The 22,028-nt window shown below is 40.4% G+C and overlaps 2 protein-coding genes across 6 annotated transcripts in view; both read left to right on the top strand.

The window, feature by feature from the left end:
- Dennd2c (DENN domain containing 2C) overlaps positions 1-18,387 on the top strand; it is an 87,254-nt gene extending 68,867 nt beyond the window's left edge. For 3 of the 4 annotated variants that reach the window (XM_010631234.3, XM_010631236.1, XM_010631235.1), the window contains exons 9-19: positions 2,602-2,711; positions 4,748-4,817; positions 5,788-5,865; positions 6,478-6,618; positions 7,065-7,213; positions 8,008-8,185; positions 9,275-9,316; positions 11,214-11,319; positions 15,998-16,237; positions 16,487-16,573; positions 18,265-18,387. In XM_010631234.3, coding sequence (XP_010629536.1) covers positions 2,602-2,711; positions 4,748-4,817; positions 5,788-5,865; positions 6,478-6,618; positions 7,065-7,213; positions 8,008-8,185; positions 9,275-9,316; positions 11,214-11,319; positions 15,998-16,237; positions 16,487-16,573; positions 18,265-18,296 — 1,233 coding nt within the window. In that variant the 3' untranslated portion in view covers positions 18,297-18,387. The remainder of the gene's footprint in view (positions 1-2,601; positions 2,712-4,747; positions 4,818-5,787; positions 5,866-6,477; positions 6,619-7,064; positions 7,214-8,007; positions 8,186-9,274; positions 9,317-11,213; positions 11,320-15,997; positions 16,238-16,486; positions 16,574-18,264) is intronic. The other variant, XM_019208512.2, reaches the window with a different exon arrangement.
- Positions 18,388-21,558: 3,171 nt separating this feature from the next.
- The window catches only part of Bcas2 (BCAS2 pre-mRNA processing factor), a 9,016-nt gene continuing 8,546 nt past the window's right edge, over positions 21,559-22,028 (top strand). For both annotated transcript variants that reach the window (XM_010631231.2, XM_010631232.2), the window contains exons 1-2: positions 21,559-21,733; positions 21,838-21,930. In XM_010631231.2, the coding sequence (XP_010629533.1) occupies positions 21,641-21,733; positions 21,838-21,930 (186 nt within the window). In that variant the 5' untranslated portion in view covers positions 21,559-21,640. The remainder of the gene's footprint in view (positions 21,734-21,837; positions 21,931-22,028) is intronic.

Genomic DNA, 22,028 nt, shown 5'->3' with positions numbered 1-22,028 from the left:
TTAATGAAATACAACTGTACTGTAATCTAAAAGACACTTTCTGCATGAATTCTCATTTTTTCTGTGTCGTCAACATTTCTCAGTAAATAAATATACAAATTTAATTTCTCATGAAATTCTCAGTGTAGCTGAAAGTACAGTGTTACAGCATTGTTTGATAAAAGGAGCTTGTTTTGTAAGAGGAGCTTAATTTTTTACCTGGTTTTGATTAATTTTACAATTGGAGAAGGGAAAGCTAATCTTGAATTAATGAGCTCACAACCATGTAGGGACACAGCTGAGAGGTGGTGATTCAGAGATGTTTCTAAGTATACTACTTACCATCTTTGTGTCTCAGGCATCCATCAGTTGGATGGGGGGGTGATCCTGATTGAGCCTCTTGGCTGCTATTGTAGAAAACCTTCAATGAAGATGATTGTGAATCATTTAATAACATAAAAATTATAGACTGTGGGCTGGGCATGGTGGCACATACTTGTAATCCCAGCACTCAGGAGGCTGAGGCAGGAGGAATGCCTTGAGTTTGAGGCCAATCTGAACTACATAGTGAGACCCCGTCTCAAAAAATATATAGAGAGACAGTGTTACCACTAAAATTGTGTCAGATGCTCTTCCTTGGTGGGACATTCTGGAGATCAAACCCAGGGCCTCACCTGTGCTGGCCTAGCAGTCTTCCACTGAGCCACACCCCCAGCCCTGATACTACTTCTCTAGGGTTTTAATTCTTTTTTTTTTTTTTGGTGGTACCGGGGGTCAAACTCGGGTCCTTGCGCTTGTGAGGCAGGCCACCGAACCGCTGAGCTAAATCCCCAGCCCCTCTAGGGTTTTAATTCTTTTTTTTTTTTGGTGGTACCGGGGGTCAAACTCGGGTCCTTGCGCTTGTGAGGCAGGCCACCGAACCGCTGAGCTAAATCCCCAGCCCCTCTAGGGTTTTAATTCTTTTTTTTTTTTGGTGGTACCGGGGGTCAAACTCGGGTCCTTGCGCTTGTGAGGCAGGCCACCGAACCGCTGAGCTAAATCCCCAGCCCCTCTAGGGTTTTAATTCTTTTTTTTTTTTGGTGGTACCGGGGGTCAAACTCGGGTCCTTGCGCTTGTGAGGCAGGCCACCGAACCGCTGAGCTAAATCCCCAGCCCCTCTAGGGTTTTAATTCTTTTTTTTTTTTGGTGGTACCGGGGGTCAAACTCGGGTCCTTGCGCTTGTGAGGCAGGCCACCGAACCGCTGAGCTAAATCCCCAGCCCCTCTAGGGTTTTAATTCTTTTTTTTTTTTGGTGGTACCGGGGGTCAAACTCGGGTCCTTGCGCTTGTGAGGCAGGCCACCGAACCGCTGAGCTAAATCCCCAGCCCCTCTAGGGTTTTAATTCTTTTTTTTTTTTGGTGGTACCGGGGGTCAAACTCGGGTCCTTGCGCTTGTGAGGCAGGCCACCGAACCGCTGAGCTAAATCCCCAGCCCCTCTAGGGTTTTAATTCTTTTTTTTTTTTGGTGGTACCGGGGGTCAAACTCGGGTCCTTGCGCTTGTGAGGCAGGCCACCGAACCGCTGAGCTAAATCCCCAGCCCCTCTAGGGTTTTAATTCTTTTTTTTTTTTTTGGTGGTACCGGGGGTCAAACTCGGGTCCTTGCGCTTGTGAGGCAGGCCACCGAACCGCTGAGCTAAATCCCCAGCCCCTCTAGGGTTTTAATTCTTATTCTTATTAGTATATGTTTGTAGTTCCTAGAGATACATTCATCACGGGAAGTTGGTACATGTACATAATACATTTTAATTCTTTCTGCATCCCTTTCCCCTTCTCCCTCTTTCTTCCCATCCCTTGGAGCTTTTCTGGTTTTTTTTAAGAGCTTAATATCCAAGTGACCCAGAATGGCTACATTTTTATTTCAGAAAGTAAACGATAGATCATTCTATAATGATCTGAAAGCAATATGATAATTAATGTGTTTGTCTTTATACAGGACAGGTTATACTAATTTCTGAATGTCTTGGTTCAACTAAATTTAGACTGTCTTTTAATACCACACTTACACAAGAGTCTTCCATACTAAAAAATTTACAGGAAGTTGCAAACTAGTAATTAGGTAGCAAAGATTGTATGCTAAGGGAAATGATTATATGCGGGGTGAATTCTAAAAATAGTGTCTTTTCTAAATAACATTCATCTCCTTTTTCAAAGCATCCTTGATTATTGATCAGAGAATGTCTTGAGCTGGCGAAGTTTTTACTATCAGTAATATTAAAAAGATTTTTATTTAATTTATATCCCATAATTCATAAAATACTGGATTCCTGTGAGTGTGTGAATCCTGAATTAAGATGCTGCTTCTAGACGAGAGACTATTTTAAACCGTCTCCCTTACCTAGATTATAGTGTCTCCACGGGTCCCATTTCTATGTAAAAATAGATTTCCTTAGTTTCAATAGCTGTTCTTAGTACATTTTCCGTGATTTTTCAATCTTAGCCTTCCTGTTTTGCTAAACAATACAAAAGTTCAGAGATAATCTGCTTGGGCTTAGTATATACCCTTTATCCCAAGAGCAGGCTCAGCTTTTATTTTTATTCTCCACTTTCACGGAGTAATGTCAGCAGAGGTGTTATCTTTTTCAGGATGATCATGGCTATAAGCAATCAAAAGACACTGAAGAACGGCTCAAAGTTATCCCAAAATTTTGTTTTCCGGATTCAGAGGACTGGCAGCCAACCTCAGAACTCAAGAGGTAAGTGAGCTACTTTCTATTATTTCTACTTGTTGAAAAATATTACCAGAGCATTTGAGAAGTGAGTAGAGCCTGAATGAAGCTATGTGAACACTGGCAGATCAAGGGTGCAGTGGAAGGAAAGGAAGAAACAGAATTAGGACATTTCCTAAGTGGGGCTCAAAAAAGAAAAATAAAGGATAATTTTAGTGTCGACTTTGAGAGTCTCTTCAGCTTCCCAGTTCGATAGTTTTACTTTACATAAAATAAGAAATGGGTCAAACTGGACAGAAAAAGAAAAAAAGATTTGGACTTTGGGACTCTAGACCTAGAAACAGTTAAAACAGAGTAATGGCCTCCTCTTGTTTCTCCTTCAAGTTGGTAGAGGAAGCCACAGCCCAGATTGTGTGTTCCCCGATGGAGCTTGTGCAGAGCAAGGAGGTTCAGTTTGGGAGGTGTGAGTACATTGAGAAGGGAAGAGTTAAGGAATTTCTTTCATGGGCTGGGGGTTTAGCTGCCACCTGCTCTGTAAGCACAAGGTCCCGAGTTCAATCCCCAGTACCAAAAAAACAAAAAGAATTTCTATCATGTAATTAAAAACTACCATTTTTACTTAATAAAACATCACTATCTCTGAACTGCTTGTAAATAGGTAACTGCTTTATTCAAAACTGTGCTTGTAGCACCAGCAACTCCTGCGTCTGAGGCAGGAGAATCGCATGAGCTTGTGAGTTTGATACCGCCTGGGCAATGGCATGGCAAGACCCTGTCTCAAAACAACAAACAAACAAATAAAATCTACCTGTATTATTAAATGTCTTAAGCAGAAGAGCTTGATTGAGTGAGTTACATCACATGCTGATGACAGTTTCAGGTTGTCTGAGACGCTCTGCCCAGCCTCTGCACTGAGCTGCCTGCTGTTGTAACCGGTTTAGTCTCCTCACCTCTCCATCCCGGCCACCAGCACTGGTGTCCTCCTGCTATTGGTCCCACTGCTAACCACACAAGCAGCTACTTCATACTGGCCTGGCTACTCGTGCTGCTTTACTTCTGATATCAATGCTTTAGTCTAGAAATAGATGAGTAAATAAAAAGCAGAAACTAGACATTGTTGGTAATTTTGTTACTTAGAGATAATCAATGTAAGTATTTTGGCATATTCCCTTCCGTTCTTTATTTTTGGCCATATATAGATACATACAGGACTCATCATTCAGACTTATGTTTCTTTGATTATTAATGAGTTTTTTCCTTGGGTATCTTTGGATCTTCTTTTTGTAAATTATCTTTGTACATCTTTTGCCCATATTTCAAATGAAGAATTGATATTTTATTAATTTGGGGTTTTTTTTTTCTTTTTTTGAGACAAGGTCTTGTTATGTACCCCTGGCTGGCTTTGAACTTGTGGCAATACTGCCTCAGCCTCCTGAGTGCTGGTATTACAGGCATGTGCTACCACACCTGGCTTCCTATTTATTTATTTAGGTACCAGGGATTGAATTCAGGACCTTGTGCTTACGAGTCAAGTGGTGACACCACTGAGCTAAATCCCCAGCCCCCCTATTCATTTTTATATATTAAAGATAGTAACCTTTTTCTGTCACTACTGTATATGGTCTTTCAGAATTAAATAGAATTTGCAAAGGAACAATGTCATATCAATAGTTTACCTGCATGTTTGACTAAATCAGATACACAACAAAAGGAAAATAGAATTGATAGCTTGAGTAGATAAATAAGAAAGTAGGCTGGTCCAAGTTTAGTGTTGTTTACAACTAATTGATCACAACTAGTTACAGATTTCTTTGTTAAAAGAAAATAAAGTAAAAGAAGGCAACAGCTTATCCTATAGCAATTTGCTCACTCAGTAGAGAATAAGATAGTCTCAAGGCCTGGACATTCCTTTGGAGGAATGTGACAATTTATGCAATAAATGTCATATTATTGCCTCCCCTTTTGTCACAAAATGGCTGCTATTGAACCATATTTTCAGTTATTCCATGAGGAATGCCAAACATGGTTATCTGGATCTCAGAATAACTTGATTATGTTTTCAGTGAAACTTTCTCCTTCGTTTTGACTGGTGAAGATGGAAGCCGGTGGTTTGGTTACTGTAAGAAGCTCTTGGTAAGCACCAGACTTGTGCTACAGACTGAGTTGGTCAAGGGACAATAGAATCAAACTAGGAACTTCAGAATCACTATTTCTACATGAGTTTGGGGACTCTTAATGTCTAGTGTATTAGTTGTATATATCAAAAGAAAGGTGAAGTTTAGTCATGAATTGCTCCAGAATAGAAAGAATAGGGATTTATTTTATTTGGTTGTTTTCAATAGAGACATAGTGGCTGAATATCAGCATGAAAGTATTTGAAGAATGGAGTACAAGCCAATCAAGGGGGCACTGAAGTACTAACCATTTTAGGGCTTTCTTCTTGTGTAGGTGCCTCTACTACACCTGGAATCATGCTATCATGTTTAGTACCTTTCTCATCTTGCAATGTTCCTTGAGGACAAAGGCCTTAGATCCTGCTCTGTACTAAGGGAATCAGGTGCAGTGAATACTCTTGTAATCCCAGCTTCTTATGGCTTGTGTTCAGATTTCCCCCTAAGCCTCAGGCGCCTATAGGTGGGGCTCTTTCAGAGGTGACTGGATCTAAAGTGTGACACTGGGATTGATTTGCCATGTAGTGCTAGGTTCAAGGGCGCTAGGATTAAGGGTGTGAGTCCTACCCACCCTGAGTAGTCTGGATAAGATAAAAGGGGCAGACCTGTTAAAGCCCCTCTCTGCCATGTGCCACTCTGTCTTGAAGCCAGCCAGTCGTGGACGGAACCTCTACAAACTGAGCTAAATAAGCTTTTCATCCTTTAACTTTAGGTGTCAGATATTTTGTCTCAGCAGTGAGAGAAAAGTAACTAAGACACAGCTGCAGTGGATGCAGAGGCAGGAGCATTGCTAGAGCCCAGAAGTTCCAGATTAGCCAGGGTGACATAGTGAGATCTCATGTCAGAGAAAGAGAGAGGGAAAGAATACTATTAAGAATATTAATAGTCCAGATCACGAAAAAACTTGCTTGATTGTTGATATTTTCTTATAGCCAGAAGGCAAAGGAAAGCAACTCCCTGAGGTGTACTGCATGGTGAGTCGCCTAGGCTGCTTCAATCTGTTTTCAAAGGTGAGTGAAGTATTTTGAGTGAGAATGGGCTCTCCAAAAGGTGATGTTCTTTTCTGAGCTCTAAGGAAATTTTTGTTACTCAGGGTTCACTGGACAATAGACTTTAACATACTGCTTTGGAAAGGTTCCCTCTTGTTGGGTTAGAACCACAGCTAAACAGCTCTCCTATCCAGCCGCCATTGCTGCATCATGCTCATTTTGGCTTCCTAAAACTCCCGGTTTTAAAACAATACAACCCAAAGCTTATCTTGTCTCATGTTGTTCCTAGACTCCAAATTGCACCGACAAATAACATTACAATGTCAGTTTCAGATATGATGCTCTAATGAACATTTATTTATTTATGAGATAGGGTCTTGCTATGTAGTTCAGGATGGCCTTGAACCTACTACGTAGCCCAGGCTGGCCTTAAACACACTGTAATCCCCCTGCCTCAGCCTCCCGAGCACTGGGATTACAGGCATGCACCACCACACTCGGCTGAAAGTTACCTGTTTTAAATCCTATTGCTGTTATGTTCAGTGTGTACACCAAGTTTGGCAGTTTCTATAAAAGGATTCTTTTATGTTTTTGAACTGAGTCCACAATAAAATAACATGTTTGTGTGTGTAGATTCTGGATGAAGTAGAGAAGAGAAGAGAAATGTCTCCAGCCCTCGTTTGCCCATTCATGCGAAGTGTCATGGAGGCCCCTTTCCCAGCTCCTGGACGTACCATCACAGTCAAGAGCTACCTCCCTGGGGCTGGAGATGGGGTAACTTACTCATTTCAAAAGATTGGATAGCCATTACAAAGCAGGTCTTGTACCAGAAGTTGAACAGCATAGTTTCTTTCCCTCTCTCTATAAACTAGAAGTATTTTTTTCCAGAAAGCACTAAGGAAACATCTATAGTCAGTTGAACCGTGATCCAAGACTTATATAGATTAGGCTCTTCTGTACCAATAATTTCAGTGTGATAAGTGGTGATTATATATGATATTGTCAGATTCAATAAAGGATAGTACTAGTAAGTACAAAAAATAAGCTACAGCGTCTTGACATTCGTGTAAGCAGCTTCACAGTCTCCCTGTAACCTTACAGACTTTCTGTAGTAGACCTTTTTTGACTATAACTAGTAGAAGAATAAGAGGATCTGCTAGTGTTGACTTCAGAGTTGTTTTCCAACACCAGCTCCCCTGAATCAAATTTTTACATTTCAGTCCATTGAACTCTGCCGACCACTAGATTCACGATTGGAACATGTGGATTTTGAATGCCTTTTTAAGTGCCTGAGCGTGTGCCATCTCGTCCGGGTCTGCGCCTCTCTCCTTTTGGAGCGGAGGGTAATCTTTGTTGCCAACAGTCTAAGGTAAGAAAGAAATAAGTTAACTAGGGCCGAGGGTGTAACTCAGTGATAGAGTAGCCAGCTTGCACAAGGCCCTAGCAACACAAATAATAATATAAAAAATAAATAGGGCCCAAGATTTAGCTCAGTGGTGCTGCTACCTGCCTCGCAAGAGCAGTCTTGAGTTCAATCCCTGGTACCAAAAAAAAAAAAAAGTGAAATATGTTACTTCATACTGGTGTTTCACTTGTTCTTAGTATTTTAAAGTTCAGGTATATTTATAAAAATCCAGAATTAGTCTCTCATTACCTAATGGTATAGTGACATGAATAATTCCAAATGGTAACCGGTCATTTACATTAGGGTGTAGCAATTACTTTTTTGTATTTCATGGATTCTCTTTATAAATGCATTTTTACTTTGAACTGTTGTTAAAAATTGTTACCGCCGTCCAGGTGCAGTGGTTGGCACCTGTACTCCCAGCTACTTAGGAGGCTGAGGCAGGATGATTGCTTGAGCCCCGGTGGCGTTCAAGACCAGCCAGGGCAACATAGGAAGACACTATCTCCAAAAAATTGTTTTTGATTTTCTACATGCCTACTGATTTCTAGTCTGATAAATTGTGGGGAATCTGGGTTGAGATTAAATCTTTTCAGTTAAATGAAGTTAAAATTTTAAATAAAATGTTAAAAACTAATGAGTATTAATGGAGTTGTGAGTCTGTGGATAGGGACCAACACCAATATATAATTCTTTAATATCTAAACACCCTGGATGTGTCGCTCCGTATGTGACACCATCTGCTCTCTCCTGGCTAGCACACTGTCAAAATGTGGCCATGCCGTGGTCGCCACCCTGTACCCATTCACTTGGCAGCACACCTACATCCCGGTCCTGCCAGCGTCCATGATTGACATCGTGTGCTCACCCACTCCCTTCCTCATCGGAATCCTGTCTTGCTCCTTACCGCAGCTCCAGGACCTGCCCATTGAGGAGGTAAGAGGGAAGAAGTGGTGTCTATGGAAAAGAGTAAGAGCGCTGATAAATGAAATGAAGTGACCTTTAAGAGTGGTAGAATTTTATTAATTAACAAAATGACTTAATATGCTTCCATAATTTTGGTATCTTTTTAATAAGGTGAAAAAAATTCTGTAGCACACATAAACCCCAAGATGTCTTATAGGGGCCAGGGATTTAGCTCAGTGGTGCTGCCACCTGCCTCACAAGCACAAGTGAAAGGTCCTGAGTTCAATCCCCAGCACACACACAAAAAAACCTAACTAAAAGTTGTCTTATTTACCATAGTGAATAACAGATTCATTCTTGTGTTAATGTGAAAGGTAGGCTTTTGGGGAGCTTTTCTTAAAGTCAAACACAAAAATTACTCCAAGTTAACTTTTAAAATTGTTTCCAAAAAATTGTCAGCCAGGCGTGATGGCACATGCCTTATAATCTCAGGCACTTGGGAGAATCAGGCAGGAGGACCACACAAGTTCAAGCCCAGCCTGGGACACTTAGCAAGACCTTACCTCAAAATAGAAAAAACAGTTGCCTAGGCTTGCCATAACATTGAGTTCCTATTAACTCTCCTTCCCAAGTAGCTGGGATTACAGGAACACTCCACTGCATCCAGCTAAAGTTTTAGATTTTAGTGTGGTTAAAATTGTAAGGCTAGTGTTGTTTAAGGATTTTAATATTAATTTAATGAAGCTATTCTCCTACAATATCTTCTTAATTATTTTGCCTCTAACTTTTGGTTCTGAATCCACCTAGTACTTTATTTTTGTGTACAATGTGAGTTAGAGGTTCTTTGTTTCTTTGTTTCTTTCTCTTTTATGGTTGGCCACCTATAACCGGTACCACTTATTGAAAAGACCGTTCTTCCACCACTACTCTGCTGCAGTAACCTTACTTGTTGTTTTTGTTTTGATGGGTTAACTTTTAAACGAGCTACAACTTTGAGTTAATTTTATTCGAAACTCTTTCTATTGCCTGAAAGCCTCAGAACACCCATTCTGGCCTGGCAGGGCTCGAGGTATTTGTGAACGTCTCCAGTTGAACTTGCCTGGTTCCTTTATTCCACAGGTGCTGATAGTTGATCTCTGTGCTGACAAGTTCTTACAGGAGGTGAGTGACAAAGGAAGTACTTACATAATGTTTGGCTTTTATATTTCTCTGTAGATTCTTGAATGAAAAATATGTGAAAGTACTTAGAGAAGATGACTCAGGCAAGAATTTCAGTTCCTACCCATACTTGCATTGACGCTGTGGCCAATCATACAAGATTTTCCTGAAAAATTTTGGCTTGGTTAGTAGCTGTTCATCCCAAAGAAGGAAGAGGAAATAGAGTAAATGTCATCCTCAAAAGAAGTAATCATCCTTTCAACTCTAGATGAGTTAACACATAAGCCTCTAGTTTAATTAAAATTTAAAAGTATTAGCTGGGCATGGTGGTACACACATGTAATCCCAGCACTTGGGAGGCTGAGGTAGGAGGATCTCTGTGAGTCAAGGCCAACCTGGGCTACGACCAGCCTGTACTACCTACGCAGCAAGACCCTGTCCCTTCTCCCCTCACACCCCACCACACACACACACACACACACACACACACACACACACACACAAGCATTTATTGGACTGGGGATGTAACTTAGTGGGTAGAGCACTTGCTTGTCATGTGTGAGACCCTGGGTTTTATCCCCAGTACCACCAAAAAAAGGAGAAAAGAGACAGCATTCATACTGATTACTTCCAGATATATTCTATTAGGTAATCAGAATCTAAGATGAGTAAGACACAATTTGAGCACTCTTATAGTACTTGAGTATCTTGTAGACTCGAGGGATGGGCATATACATAGAAAGTTTTAGAATAGAAATTAAAATGCAATGGAATATGAGCAAAAAAGAAGCAGTCATTTCTCCTGGGTATTAAAGTAGAAAAGAAGTTAGTAAATCCTTCTCAGAGCATCCCTGATTATAAACTGTATATAGATTTGTAAGCCCTGAAATACAGTATGAAAAGAGTAAGAAACCAGAATTGGTGGCACTTGCCTGTAATCCTAGCAGTGGGTGGCTCAGGCAGGAGGACTGTGAGTTCAAAACCAGCCTGGGCTACATGGGGAGTTCAGGCCAGCCTGGAATAGCAAGACCCTGTCTCAAAAAACAAACTAAGGTTTGGGGATTTAGCTCAGTGGTTCTGCCACCTGCCTTGCAGGTACAGGACCCAAGTTTGATCCCCAGTACCCCCCTAAAAAAAAAACAAAACAAACAAAAAGCTGTGCGGGGTGGTGTTCACCTGTAATCCCAGCATTCTCAAGGCAGAGACAAGAGAATCGAGTTTGAGGCAAGCCTGAACTACAAAGCAAGACCCTGTCTCAAAAACAAACAAACAAAAAAAACCCCACAATAAATAAATAAAACATACAAAGGAAAGAAAGGGTAGAGAGAGCAAGAAAGAAAGTCAGATAGTTTGTTTCTTAGGACATTGTCTTCAAAATAAGCTAACTTGTTACATTTTTCCCCCCACCACATTTGAAATGCTATTTATTTGGGAATGATCTGGAACACATAGAATAAGATTTATTTCCAAGAGATTGCTAATAGAAAAGTGCCAGAAAACTTTATAAGGTACATTCGTTATTTTTTAAATAGTAATTTATAGGGCCAGGGATTTAGCTCAGTGGTTTCACCTCCTGCCTCACAAGCACAAGCACCCGAGTTCAATCCCTGGTACCAAAAAAAAAAAAAAAATGAAATTTATAAGCCCCACAAGTACAGGACCCAGAGTTCAATCCCTTACAAAAAAAAAAAAAAAAATGTAATTTATATGTAAATATAAATTTATAAGTAAATATATAAAATCATGGATTCTACTTCTCCATGTAGGGCAGGAAACCTCACACTGACTCTTCAACCAAAATATGTATAAAATCACCTGTGGAAATGTGGGGACTGAGCTAGGACATATTTATGACTTTCTCCATCAGAGTTCATACAAAATCTCATATTTTCCCTTCAAGGTATCTGATGAGAATGAAATTCTCCCACCTAAACTTCAAGCTGCCTTGATACAGATTTTAGAAGAACGAAATGAAATCTTATCTCAGGAGCAGATTTTTTCACAAGGTATGAGACAAGTGGTGCACGGATTTAATTTTAAGACAATAAATATGTATTTAATGACCTGTGCTGTGCTTAAGGATGTACAAATGTAGTATTAGATTGCCTGTATCTTGAAAACTTTATAGAAGTAATTCGGTTTCCTTGCTGATCTTTAGTATGCCAGAGTCTCTTTCATTTCGGGGCCTTTGCACTGCATTTATAGAATGCCATCTCCCTAGATATTCACCTGACTACTGTCCTTTCTTCATATAGGCCCTGCTCACACATCACTTCCTCACCAAATTCCTCCCGAGCGCTCTGTTTAAAGTTGCAACCATTCTAGCACATGCTAACCTCCTCTCCTAGTTTCACCTTGCCCATGGCTCACATCACCTTCTGATGTACTAGAGTGTAAGTTCTGTGAGAATAATGGCTTCATTTTTTTTCTTTGCCTCCTGCATTTTAAATAATATTTATTAGCTACTTAATAAGTATTTGTTGAGTAAATGGGCCATTAGTGTTTACTGGGCACACATTATGCATTTAGCATACATTTTATTTCATCTTTGTAATATCCTTTGAAGTAGGTATTGTTATTTAATCTCCACAGATGAGAAAACTAATGCTATTTATGATGGGGCACAGTTGGGAAGGAGCAGATTTAGAGTAGTAATAAAAAGTTTAGTTTTGGCCATTAAGTTTGAGACACTACTTGGACATCCAATACTTTGCAGACATCCAACTAGAGATGTTAAGTAGGCATTTATATATGTACATTTCGAATTCAGAGGAAAGATTTGGGCCAGCATTACACATTTAGAAACTGCTAGTTTGAAGTTGAGGGACCAGATGAGATGATCTGATAGAAGGTACAGATAGAGAATAACAAAGATTTAAGGGTTGGGCCCTGGATTGATTGAGGATGATATGGTTAGATTTCCAACATGTGGAGGTCGGGAAAAACAGAAGAATGTAGCAAAGGAGACTTAAGAGAAGCAGCTAGAGAAAAATCAGGAGAGGGTCAGGGGCAGAGAATGTAAAACCAGAGGAGTATGGGGAAAAGACATTTGAAAAAAAAACCCAAGGTATAATATCACAGAAGCTGAGTTAAGAAAATATTCCATGAAAGAAAGAGGAAACAGTCATTCCCAAAATTGCAAAGAGGTCAAGTAAAATGAGGATTAAAATTGATCAGTAAAATCTGACATTAGGATGGGTTTAGGGGTCCTGACAATAGCAGGTTTGGTGGAATGGTAAGAAGAACACGAGATTGTAGAAGATTCGTGAGACAACTGCAGGGCCAGGCATACTGGTGCACATCTATGATCCAAGTACCTGGGCTCTGAGGAAGGAGAGTCGGCTTGAGTTTGAGGCCAGCCTGGGCTACTGAACGAGCTCAAGGTCATCCTGAACTACATAGAAAGACTGAAACGAACAAACACAAACCCAGAAAAACAGACAGCTGGAATACCAGGCAGCTGATTATAAATTTTAAGTAGTAATACAACCATTCTGAGCCAAGAATAGCTAAGACATCCTTGAAAATGAATAAACTGAAGTGTTTGTGCTACTACACATCAAGACTTCTGATAAAAACATAGTAATTAAGATAGTTAGGCTTTAGAGAAAATAGAGTGCACACGCACAAGGAAACCAGACGTGTCTGTGTCGTTTGCGTATCAGTGGAAAAAGGATGTCATGCTCAATAAGTGACAGTGACAGCTGGTCTTCCATTTGAAAAGAAATTAATATAGATCTACACATCACACTATACCTAAAATTAATTCTAGTAAATTTAAATACTTAACTGTTAAAATCAAAGCTTTAAAATATTTTTTAAATAGAATTAAGTTTTATGTACTTAAAACAATGACAGCTCTTAAAAATACAGCACAAGAGCACAGGCTGTAAAGGAAAAGATCAATCTTTGTTTTGTTTTGAGATAGGGTCTCTCTATATAGCTCAAGCCAGCCTTGAACTCTTCTATAGGCTAGGCTAGCCTTGAGCTTAAAATCCTCCTGTCTCAGCTTTCCAAGACTATATTAAATCTTTAAAATTTGTTTTCATCAAGGGACACCGTGGAGAAGAAATTAAACAAACAAAAAACTATGACACAGGTGAGGAATTCTTAACAAATATAATAACAAAGGAAATGCTTAGAATTTATTATTTTTTTTCCTGAGGCAAGGTCTTGCTATGTATTGCAGGCTGGTCTTGAACTCACTGTGTAGCCCAGGCTGACCTAACTCACAATGATCTTTTTCCTCAGTTGCCACAGTGCCGGGATTACAGGTGTGCACCACCATGCCAGGCAAATTTTTTTTAAAAAAACTACCAACCATATCAGCTAAGTTAAATCTCTCCGTCTTAAAAAAAAAACTACAAATCAATAAAAAGATGAGCAACCCTAGAAAAAATGAGAGGAAGATATGAACAAACAAGCCTAGAAGGAGAAACATGGGCCTGGAGATGTAGCTCTTTGGAAGACCACATTGCTAGCATGCACAAGGCCCTGGGTTCAGTTCCCAGCACAAAAAAAGAGGAAACATGAAAGATGCAGCAACATATGAAAAGATATAAAACCTCATTAAAATCATTAAAACCATAAAAATGCTATACCATTTTTATACCTATCACATAGGCAAAAATTTAAGTTTGCCAATCTCTAGTGATGAGGATGTATAAATTCATTCAGTCACTTTGGAAAAACGAGTTGGCATTACCTAGTAAAGTTAAAGGTATTAGGTATCCCATAACCTAGCGATTCAGATTTTAGCTGTATACCCTAGAAAATCCATTGCACATGATCACTCAGAAATAAGTACAATAATGCTCATAGGGTCATTTTTTGTGATAACAAAAACTTAAAAACAATCTAAATGTCTATTGGTAGGAAACAGTAACATGAAAATGAATGTTGAAGCTGGGCGTGGTGGCACACGCCTGTAATCCCAGCACTCAGGAGGCTGAGGCAGGAGGATCACTGTGAGTTCGAGACCAGCCTGGGCTACATAGTGAGTTCCAGGTCAGTCTCAACTGCATAGTGAGACCCTGTCTCAAAAAAACAAACAAAAGAAAAGAAAAGAAAAGAAAAAGAAAATGAATGTTGGAGCCAGGGATGTGGCTCAGTGGCACCTCACCTGCCTGGAAGTGCAAGGTCCTGAGTTTGATCTCAGGTACTGGGGGGAAAAAAAAATGAATGCTGCAAACATTGAATGAAACAATAAGTTAAATATGAAGTTTTACATAAATGTTCAAAGACAAACGAACAACACTGTGTTTCACTGTGTTTTAGGGTTAGATACACGTGTAGTGAAACTGTACTGTTAAGCAGGGAATACCAAGTACGAAATTCCAAATGACAGTCACCTTGGAGAGTAGAGGAGTAACGGAGCTTCGGGACAAGTAATGTTCTGTTTCCAAGGGTTCTGTTCATTTCACCCAAATACTCATACATGTAAAAGAATTCATAAAGTGCATACATTAAAATAAAAACAAAGAATAGAAAAGAAACCCACAATTTTAAAAAGAAAAGGAACTTAGAAGAAAATGTGTGTTCTCAGCTGCAGAAAGAGTTGAGAAGTCTTACATAACAAAAACTTAGACTAGAAATCAAACTGTAATCGGGAAGAGACCTTAGAAGTCACCTAGTCAGCTTCCTTCACAACACAGATATGGATAGACCAAGGGAGGTAATGTGAGGGGTCTCCTATCATACACTGTTATGGGAAAACTCTGACTAAACTTAAGTCACTAATTCCCAGTCCAGGGTAGAGACCATGGAAAAGTGCCAGAGATATGCTGAAGGGGGAAAAGTACTGTGGAGAGGGAAGAAAAAGGAGGAGTCTGAGTTGAATCTGAAATTGAAATTTTAGCCTGGGACCTGGAAAGCACATATTATAGTATATGGTATCAAGTCAGTTGTTAACAGTCCAGCATCTCAGTCACTAGGCTTTGACCATTTGAGGCCTGTTTCCTTACCTTTGAAAGAGGAATACCTACCTACCTCATAAGTTTATTAATTATATTTGTAAACACACTGACTGTAGTGCCAGACATGTCTTAGGTACCCAATAAATTCTTATTTTATGGTATAATCATGATGTAATGTGGGATGGAGAAATTAACAGGGAAACTGGACATTTAAGATTGGTAATGACCAACGTACCTCTCTATCTCGGGGTTAGTTAGCTCTTTAGGAGACAGAATGTTGAAGAGAAGTAGTCTGAAGTCCATGCTCAAGAAGATGAACAGTGAAGAGAAAAACAAATGCTTGGTCATAAATAAAGGTAGGAATCAGGCAGTCAGAAGAACACGAAGTGAATGGAGTTGAGAGGAAAGAGGAGTTGAGCACAAATGCAGCATAAAGTTTAAAGAAGGGTAAAAATAGAAAAGCATATTAAATTTGGGGGATTCTCACTAGTGGCCTTGGACAGAGCAGATACAATGAAATCAAAGCTATGTGAGCCAGCCTATAAGGTGTAATAAGAGTATGTGTGGGAAGAAAATGCAGGCCAGGATAACTGTTTTCTTTTTGTAGTTCAGGGGCCATGTAGAAAAACAGAATGAGCATTCCTGGATCTATTTTCAGTCCTTTAATCTGTTGGCTTCTTAGGTCTGACTTTGGTAACCAGAGCCAGTGTTTTCAGATATGCAAAACTTGGAGGATTTTTCTGTTTTACTTCTTGCTTTCATTTTGCAGCAGATGTTACACTCAATTCTCTGGTGTCTGAAGCATTTGTGAGGTTTTTTGTGGAGCTGGTGGGACATTATTCTTTGAACGTGACTGTCACGGAGCGAGGGGAGCGTGTGTTCCAAAGGGAGCCATTTCGTAAGTCCCATACCTCGCGAAGTATCCGCCACTTCCTTGATCTTTTCATGGAGACTCAGATGTTTGCAGGATTCATCCAGGACCGGGAGCTTCGGAAAAGTGGAGTTAAAGGTTAGTTTCTATATAGAGTTCTCCCTCTTTACTTGATGAGTATTTGAAAGGTTTGAATATAATATAAAAACAAAACAAAACAAACAAAATCACTGTAAAGTTACAAGGGCTCAAAAATCTAATGGGAATTATTTATTTTACAATAATGTTTTAGCCATAGAAATAACATACTGGTAGTGAGAGCAGAATTTTATTTAGGTTCCATTCTTGTGTGTGCAACAGTTTCACCAACATGAATTTTTTTCCTAGGTTTGTTTGAGGTTCGGGCTCTCCAATATTTGGAAACAATTCCCGAGTCTGAGCCTAGTGGGGTGAATAGAATTTTGCGGAGTCTTGGTGAGTTGCTGTGTTCTCCTGTTAGTTAAATGTGGCTGAAAAAAAGCTTTGCAGTAACCAAGCTTCATCTCAAAGGCTTTGTAATCAGACAGCACTGTAAACTCAAGTAGGCTGACCAGAAATCATGATCTTGTTCCACAACATTTTCGAGAAAAAAATCTGAGATTAGGGTTCTCCATCAGCATGGTTATGGAGAATGCTTCCCTGAGATTAAGCTCTTGGAAATATCACTTTATGGTATATTTCCATTAATAATCATACCATTTTTTTCTTTTCTAGGTTTATAAGCCTTGGAGAACCTCATAAAAACCCTTTTCCCAGAAAAAGGCACTTATGACAAACAAATTTTGTGTATAATTTTAGGGTGTTTGTGGACTCACAATCCAAGCCTACCTATGAACTCGATTAGAAACAGCTGTTTATAGGAACTGAGACAAAAGAAGATATCGTACAAGTCTTTAATTTTGCAGTTGTTTATAACCTTTCAGTTATGCTTATTCAGTATGATAGAACAGTATTATGGATAGTGCAAAATAACGGAGAACCTATATTCTATGGTATTTATGCTAGTCTTTAAAATATATGCCCCAGGGCCGGGGATGTAGCTCAGTGGCATTGTGCCTGCCTGGCAAGCACAAGGTCCTGAGTTGGATTCCTGGTACCAAAAAAAAATCATAATATATAAAATATATGCCCCTAAATAAGTCCTGTCTTTAACTGTCTGAGAAACCATGGACAAACTATGCTTCTTGTACTCCATAAATTCTCAGGGAATAAGTTAGGTCATTTTAACCTGTAATCAGGATTGAAAGCCACTGGATTAGATTATACTGGCTTATTTTCTACCTCTACAATTAAGACACTTGGGTGTTTTGGTGGCTGAACACATTAGCTGCTACCTTTGATATGTCAGCTTTTCATTATGGTAAGAAAATACCTGAGATAATCAATTTAAAAAGAGAAAAAAAGCTGGGTATAGTGGTGCATACTTGTAATCTCAGCATCCTGGGAGGCTGAGGCAGAAAGATTGTAAGTTAAAGCCCAGTCTGGGCAAATTAGCAAGACCCTGTCTCAAAAACTAAAAATGGGCCAAGGATGTAGTTCAGTGCAAAGGCCCTGCGCTCAACACCGCTACTACCAGTGACCCCCACCCCCCAAAAGAGGAAAGGTTTCTTTTGGCTCCTAATTTTAGAAGTTTTGTTCCATAGCTGTTTAGACCCCATTGCTTGTGAGCACATGGTGAGGCGAGGGGGTTTCTCATGGCAGGACTGTGTGGGAGAGGAAGCCACTCACTTTATAGCAGCTCAGAAGCAAAGAGACAGGAAGACCAGCATCACAGAATTCCTGGCGGGGGTACAACCCCTCAACACAGCCAGTTTCTTGCAGTAGGCCCCACCTCTTAGAGGTTCCAAACTCCCCAGTAGTGCCAGGCTAAAGACCAAACCCAGGGCCGGGGATTTAGCTCAGTGGTTCCACTGCCTGCCTCACAAGTGCAAGGTCCCGATTTCATTTCCTGGTACCAAAAAACAAACAAAAAAGACCAAACCTTTCACACATGTGTCTTTGGGGAATTTGAAATGGTAGCTTAGCTCTTGGGCTGTTCTAAATGACTAGGTGTTAACCCTTGCCTCAAATAATATACAGTTAATGAAAATAAATGGAGAATTCACTCTACCTTTTTCTCCTTTTAGGAAGTAAAATGAAATTTCTGCAGAAGAAATGAATCTTTGTCTCCATCTTAAATAGAGTGAAAAGTGCCAAAGAAAATGTTCCTCTGATGCCTTTGAAGTATTCTGCAAAATTTTCTTAATTTTAAAAGGTTAAGGAGCAGGTTAAGTTCTCAGAGAAAGACTTCCTGTTTCTGCTGCACAATCACTGGAGAATTATTGGATGTAACTGGAACTGATGCTCTCTACTGCCGCCAACGTGTTTTTTACAGTGGCCTTTTCTGTTTGCATGGGCTCATTATCTGTGTTATATGTTTAGTCTGTGAAGGCCATTGTCTTTACAAGGAAAAGACTTATTGATTTTTTTTAAAAAATAAAAAGCTTAAAGATAAGTCTAACAAAAGAAAGGCTGAGTTTGGTATACTACAGATACGATTGAAATGGCAAAGATTAGCCTTACACACATAATTCTCCTCACTGAAATACCGTGGCAGCTTTAAACCCATGGGTTTAAAGCTGGACGCTCTGGCACATACCTGTAGTTCCAGCTACTTGGGAGGCTGAATTAGAAGAATCGTGAATTCTGAATCCAGCCTGGGCAACAGAGTGAGACCTTGTCTCAAAATAAAGTAAAAGTGGGGCCAGGGATTTAGCTCAGTGGTGCTGCTGCCTGCCTTGCAAGTGCAGGGTGTCAAGTTTGATCCCTGGTACCACAAAAAAAAAAAAAAAGTAAAAATGTTGGTAAAGCCATGGATTGTTTGAGGTTGCAAACTGAAACATATTCACCATTTACCGTTTTTAATCTAATATTCTATCAAGGGGAACCTCTCTGTGGAAGCCCTTGTTATCCAATATTTATAAAAGTAGACATGTTGCAGCTCCCTCACAATGTATGACACTTGAGAAGCTTATCCCTAACATCAGCATTACATGTTGCATATTACAGCTAATACGAAAATATCAAGGGCACGGGAACTACCTTTTTTGTATGTGTCCACCATTTGGCATGCATTGTGGTTAGGATATGTATATATGTCATTTTATTCAAGCCTTAATTCAACTCTATGAGATAGATATGTGAATCTCCATTTTACTGATGAAGAAACTATTTTGAGACTAACTTAGTTATATAATTCAGACAGAAGTAAAGCAAAGACTTATTTTATGAACACAAAAATTTGTTTGGAGGTAAAAATATAAGCTCTGTAGGAGTGCAGCTATTTGAAAGATTTTCTGTTAAGTGTTCCAGAGCCACCTCTCAGCTTTGAGGATAAAGGACTTTAAATTATAGGCACCTACATGAGGCCTCCCCACCTTTTGGGTGTGCTGGGAGTAGAATCCAGGTTTTCACACATGCAAGGCAAATGCTATACCACACAATTACACTCCCAGTGTGAGGCTTTTCTTGTACTGAGGACCGGACCCACGGCCTTTGCACTGAGCTACATCACCAGAACCTTTTTATTCTGAGGGTCTCACTAAATTGCCCAGCCTGGGCTCCAACTTTTGATCCTCCTGCCTCAGCCTCCCAGATTGCTAGGATTACAGGTGTGCATCACCTCACCCAACCCACTGCGAGATTACCACTGTTGGGCTTTTGCTCTAATTAAATGTGACTCAGAATATGAACATTTCCTGAGCATATACCACATAATCACCCAGATCTTTAATATCTAAAGCAGCAGTAGTGATAAAGAGGGGTTTGTCAGTGATGGGATATTCGTTGATAAATGTTATAGGAAATGTCAGCTTTAGCCTTTGTTCATGGTTTTAACTGGCATAGAAAATACTCAAATTTATAAAACCTTGTAAATTGTATTGATAACACAAATTTTTTACTTGTATAGTATTGTCAATAAAAGCCCATCGAAGGTGCTTAAATGAATCTGAAGCAGACACCAATTAAAACTGGTGCTGTGTAAAATAGTTCCTACAGATGTGGGTCCGGGGACCAGAACTGGGTCTATGTCTTTTAAAACGTTGATTAAGCAGCTTACCCCAGTGGGGCATCTGTCTGTCAAACATCTCCCCCATTTGGTCTCTTACTCCAGCCTTGACGGAACAATTAGTGATTCAGGGTTTATAAAATCGGACAGGAGGGTTGACTGAGGGATCCTGGCTATCCCTCTGCAGGGGTGAGAGTGTGATATATCATTCTCTCTGCGCAAAGCCGCTTCCTTAAGTCTGTTGTGTTTTGATTTTTGTAAAGTATTGTGGATTCTGAATATGTTTGAAAAAGAACTGTTCAGAAATTGTATAAAATGTTTAGATAATAAAGTCATGAAAATCTCAGATCTCGGAAAATTTGAAATAAATTACTTAAGATGTAAAGATCATTTTTGTCACTTAAATGTATATAAAGGTAGCACATTTACCTACTGGTAAATCAGAAAGATAATCTGAATCCATCTTGAACAGGTTTAGTAACTGGCCAGCATTTCCAGGCTCTCAGCAGAAAGCCTAGATCGACTGGACACGGTCAGAGTATTCCCGACGATTTTTTTTTCTTAGAAGAGAAGCTACTTAGTCTGGGAGCCAGTAGAAAACGTTGCACTGCAGCAGCTCGAATGGTTGGGAGGCAAGGAAGAGAGCTAATACTAACTATTAAGTCCTAAAGGCAAAGTCACTGACTTTTCTAGACTCCCTAAAAACAAAATGTCAAGGCTTTTAAAGGTGAGGGGTGGTGCAGACAGTTATCAATCTCACCTTTCAGGGCGGTTCGGATTCTTTTTGTTAGGAAGACGTTAAAGCTTCGCAATTCTAATGTAATTTTTTACCCAGGAGAAAAATTTTCAGGGCACTGAGTGAGTGTAATAGGGATACAGCAAGAAAATGAGCGAAACTTGGCACAATAGGGGAGAGGAGGCACTGGTGGAGGAAGAGGTGGCTATGTAGCTCATTCTGGCCTTGAATTCACTAATACATTCCAGGCTGGCCTCGAACTCGCGGCGATCCTCCTGCCTGAGCGTCCCAAGTGCTGCGATTACAGATGTGCCCCCACCCTGCCCGGCTATTCCTGACATATCTTGCAAACAGTTTTCTTCCCCAAGCTTAAAAAAGGCCTTTCCCAGGTGTCCATCTATTGGCGAAGACGGGAAAATCCCAGTTACACCTGATTGCCGCCATACGCAGGGCACACACACACACACAAAAAAAAAGGGCTTGGCCAAAGAAAGGAAGATGGGGCCTTGGGCGGACTCTGGGACTTCGCGTCAGCCCAAAACAAAACCGGTGATTCCTAGCCGCCAAGACAGCGCTACAAACTAGTTGCTACAAACTAGCAACTGAGCATGCGCCAAAGTCGCCGCGCGACGTGATACGTCACTGTCGGGCGCCGACGTGTTTTAAGGGGGACGGATCCTGTTCAGACTCTAAACGCAGACGGACAACGTTCTGTACCATGGCGGGCACGGGCTTGGTGGCCGGAGAGGTGGTAGTGGATGCGCTTCCGTACTTTGATCAAGGCTATGAGGCGCCAGGAGTGCGGGAAGCGGTGAGTGCCGGGTGTCTGTAGCTGACAGTGCTCGATCCTCCGGTACCGAGGAGGCACCGTTCGGTATTTGCTGCCGCTGCCACGGCCCTTTGTCTCGTTCTTAGGCTGCGGCGCTGGTAGAGGAGGAAACTCGCAGATACCGACCCACCAAGAACTACCTGAGCTATTTAACGGCCCCAGATTATTCTGCTTTCGAAGTAAGCGTACGAACGAGGATTCCGGTGAACCTTTATTTTAGATTGAGGGCTTCAGCTACGTAGAAGTGAGGTGTGCCTGGGGGGGGGGTCCTCCTGCC

The sequence above is a fragment of the Fukomys damarensis genome, unplaced genomic scaffold (genome assembly GCF_012274545.1).
Source record: "Fukomys damarensis isolate Sample0158 unplaced genomic scaffold, DMR_v1.0_HiC HiC_scaffold_33, whole genome shotgun sequence".
Classification (NCBI taxonomy): Eukaryota; Metazoa; Chordata; class Mammalia; order Rodentia; family Bathyergidae; genus Fukomys; species Fukomys damarensis.
Note: the sequence above shows the minus strand (reverse complement) of the source record. Positions and strands in the feature narration are given on the sequence as shown.